This window comes from Hipposideros armiger, unplaced genomic scaffold (genome assembly GCF_001890085.2).
Source record: "Hipposideros armiger isolate ML-2016 unplaced genomic scaffold, ASM189008v1 scaffold_1768, whole genome shotgun sequence".
NCBI classification, from domain to species: domain Eukaryota; kingdom Metazoa; phylum Chordata; class Mammalia; order Chiroptera; family Hipposideridae; genus Hipposideros; species Hipposideros armiger.
The window spans coordinates 60,979-64,938 of NW_017733118.1; the positions used below are offsets into that span (position 1 = coordinate 60,979).

Sequence of the window (3,960 nt, forward strand, 5' to 3'; positions counted from 1 at the left end):
AACTTGGATAGAGCCCAAGGGCATTATGACCAATCTCAAAAGGTCACATACTGTGTTCATGGTTCCGTTCATATAACATTCTATAAGTGGCACAATTATAAAGATAAAAATAAATCAGTGGTTATCAGGAGTTTGAGATGATGGGGAAAAGGGAGACATGACTATAAGGATAGTACAGAGTATCTTTGTGATGATGAAACACTTCTGTATTTGGTGGTAGTGGTCACACAAATTTACACATATGACAAAATGACACAGGCATATTGTATCAATGTCAATTTCCTGGTTGTGGTATTTTTATATAATTATAAAAAAAATGTAACTGGGGGAAACTAGATGAAGGGTACAAGAGGCCTCTTTGTAACCTCCTGTGAATCTACAATTATTTCAAAATTTAAAAAACAAAACCCATTGGGTTGAGAAATCCAAAAGATCAATGAGCACAAATGTTTTACCTTCCCTTTAATCTTTCCTCAGGATAGTAATCCCTGCCTTCCAACAAAGTAGCCAAAATGCCAGAAGAGGGTTGAGTGGATGATCAATATTAAATTATACTGCTAATGCCAGTATTCTTACTAATTGTTAACATTTATTTTAATACCTGCTTTGTGTTAGGTACTGTGTTAAACAATATACAAGCATTATCATAATTAATCTTCATAACTACCTCCAAGAAATTGATACCGTTATTCTCAGTTAAAGTTGAGAAAATAGCATTTTCCCAGGTAGTTGGTGGAGGGGAATCTCACCTGGGCCCCATCTGAAACAGGATCCTGAGTACTCCAGAACTCTGGTATGGAGTATAGTGTGGGGAAAAAACTGTTCTTTCAAAGCTCCTGGCTATCTCCAACTTGTGGAGACTTGGTTTGACTACTGTGCATCTCAGTTCACAATTCACATGTGTGAGGAGTTATCCTGTTGGTGCTGGGCTTAAATCCTCTCACATCTTATTCTATGTGTGTAACAGCTGGAGTTCCAAATGCCAGCACTTATTATACCCCTTTATCTCTGGCTGCTTACTCTGTCCTGGAGCTGCCCAAGGCCAGAGGTTTCAGGCAATTAATGTGCTTTTAGCTGCTGCCCTGCAGCCAATAACTGACTAGAGCTGTTGCATAAAAACCCCAGCTTGCGTCCTCTCTCTTCAGGTAGATGAATGTCGTGTGTGTGTGTGTGTGTGTGTGTGTGTGTGTGTGTGTGTGTGTGTGTGTGTTCCACGAGGTCCCTAGAGTTTCCCAGTGATATTAAGCCCCCAGGCTTTTGCCTGAGCTCTTGAAGATGAACGTTTCCTCTCCCCTTGGATGTGAATGAGGACACATGTGACCCAGTGAACTGCTGGCAGCCTTCTTGTAACCACATGGAGGAAGTGGAGAGGAGAGACGAGCCTGTTTAAAATCCTGAATCATGCTATTGGGTGGGGGATGTTCATTCTCCACTGCTTATGTGCCATCCATGGAAGAGGAGCCCCTTAACATGGCTTTCCTGGTTTCTCTATCCTCAATCATTTCTCTCCTAAAGAAATGAATCTGACTGGTCTACTTGGGAAGAAAAAAGTGGGCATTGTAGCCCAGTTCCTCCTCCTTCCCACTGGGGCACACATTTTCTTTGGCAACTCTGGGAGAGGAATCCCTCTGTGAAAAGAACTGTTCTGGTCCAATGTTGCTGATGCTGGGGGCATAAGTCCATTTCTAGACCGTGATATTAGAAAGAGCACTATTCTATAAAAATAAGGCACATCTCCCACCTAGTCCTTATCAGTACAAAGGCTTTTGCCATTTTTAGTTACTTGTATTATTTCTCGTTTTTGGGGGGGGTTTTTTGCACTTTAGACAAGGAAGGGGATACTCTTCATTGGACCCCTCAGAGATACCATCTTGCCAATATCTCTTGGCTGTTCAATGAAGTAACTTAGAACTTTTTCCATCCTCCCCCTCCTTCTTCGCATTTTCTCCATTTTGTTGTAAAATCTAAAGAATCCTACTTGATGTGAGGATGGGTTTGAAGTTCTTTTGTCATGCAGGTTTTATAGGCTATCAGGTGAGGAATTATTCATGTCACCTCATTTGGACCTCAACACTGCCCTGGCCCAAAGGACCTTCTGACTGTGTTATGATGAACTTAAAGAATTTAGGGAAAAGGTGAAATTGTGCACATTAAGAACATTAAGAGAATATGTGAACAAACATTTATTTTCTATATTGAGAATTACTGTTTATTGCAGGGTACTTTCACATATAGTGACCACAGGTGTGTGTTCCAGGACACCTAGCCATTGGTGCAGTTTTTGTTCAGAATTTTGTACTTTTCAAACCAGGGGATAACAAACACTGAGTAGAAGCACTCAATTTGCTGAAAAACAAAAACAATATTTAAAAATCAACATGCAAGGTGAAATTAAAAGAGGAAAGGAGAGGATATAATACATGTGGATGGGGAAAATGAAACAACCTCACCACACCTCCAATATAGATATGGTTTGATCTTTATTTTGATTTCAATCATCTGATAGTATTATGGCTGAGATCATCCCAGAAAATGTTTTTGTATTTGTAGTTAGAATTGGAGACTAGAAATAAAGTGTCCACCTCTCACATATTCACTGATTCTTTTTTCCTCTTAAATTTACTCTTGTGTTTTTTACTTCACACTTTTCCTTACTTAGCCTGTACTGGCTTCATCTAGCCAGCCAGCCACTCTCTCATCCATCTCCATTCATCCTTCCTTCCACACATCCATCCTTCCTTTGTTTCACCTTCTTTTCACCCAATCCACCCACTTTTCCTTTCTTCCTTCATTTGTCCATCCATACACTCATTCATCACATTCTTTCTTTTCTTCCCTTGTCTCCATTCTCTCTCAAGATTTCTCTTTTATTTTTCACTTCCTCTCCTCCCATAATGAAAAACCAATAAACAAATTTTGCATATTATTATCATTTCTTAGTGCAATTTTGTTTTCCTGCTCTTCATTGGAAAGCCCGGGTGGGGAATGTGTCTGTGTGGGCTTAAATATTTGTTTCTCCTAAAACAGAAATCAGAATACTAATTCCACCAATTAAATCCATCACATCAATAAGATCCTCTAATTTTACTTTACTATCATCTTCAATTTTTTTCCATAGATTTCATAATCTTCTTCAGAGAAGGACCAAAAATTCTACCTTGCTAGATTTTGAAGAATTGTTTGTGTAGAAAGTGAGGAGGGAGATAATGGATGAACATGTTTCTGTGTTGAGAACATCTAGGCTATTATAACTAGAGCTATCATATAATTTATGAACCAAACACATTGTAAGCAAATGGAGATGCCATTAATGATTATACTAAGAAGCTAGGTGTAAATCAGGACTATTCTAGACATATATGGTCATCCTCATTTTAACTCATTTGGGTAAAGAGAAGTGATTTTCAGGCCTTGTAGGCCTTGAGACCTTCATGTGGGCCCACCCTGACTATGCACACTGTAGCAATAATTGTCTGGCCAGCCTCATGGGATATAACAACATTGGGTGGGAATGAAGTATATAGGTGCCTAAGCAACTCCTACCCCAGCCCACTCTTACCACCAGTTAAACTATCTCTGAACTCATTTTCTTATCTTCTCCTCCTCTTTGCCCCAACACTGCTGGATGAAAGAAACAGAGGCCAGTAGCTGAGTGATTGTGTGTTCATGTTAGGCTGATGTTCAGATATTCATCCAGGTGTACCAGTGAGGTCCCGCTGGCTGCTAAAATATTATTAATAATTAACCACTTCCCTTAGCCCCAGAGTGTCCATCTGCAGCTCAGCCACTTAGCTCATGTCTCTGAAACCTTCCAACCTCCCCATAATTCTTTTAACAACAAAGGCAGGACCTGGGTCACTCTCACCTTCACTGTTCCATTTTGAGAAAGGAGGTGTTATCCTGCATTCTTTTTAATCAAGCTTAAATATATCCCCAATAATTCTACCCTGTCATACTAAT

At 39.6% G+C, this 3,960-nt stretch overlaps 1 protein-coding gene across 1 annotated transcript in view; it reads right to left on the reverse strand.

The window, feature by feature from the left end:
• Nucleotides 1-2,262: 2,262 nt before the first annotated feature.
• Nucleotides 2,263-3,960, reverse strand: part of CST11 (cystatin 11) — a 6,618-nt gene continuing 4,920 nt past the window's right edge. Inside the window, exon 2 of the mRNA XM_019634597.1 lies at nt 2,263-2,346. Coding sequence (XP_019490142.1) covers nt 2,263-2,346 — 84 coding nt within the window. The remainder of the gene's footprint in view (nt 2,347-3,960) is intronic.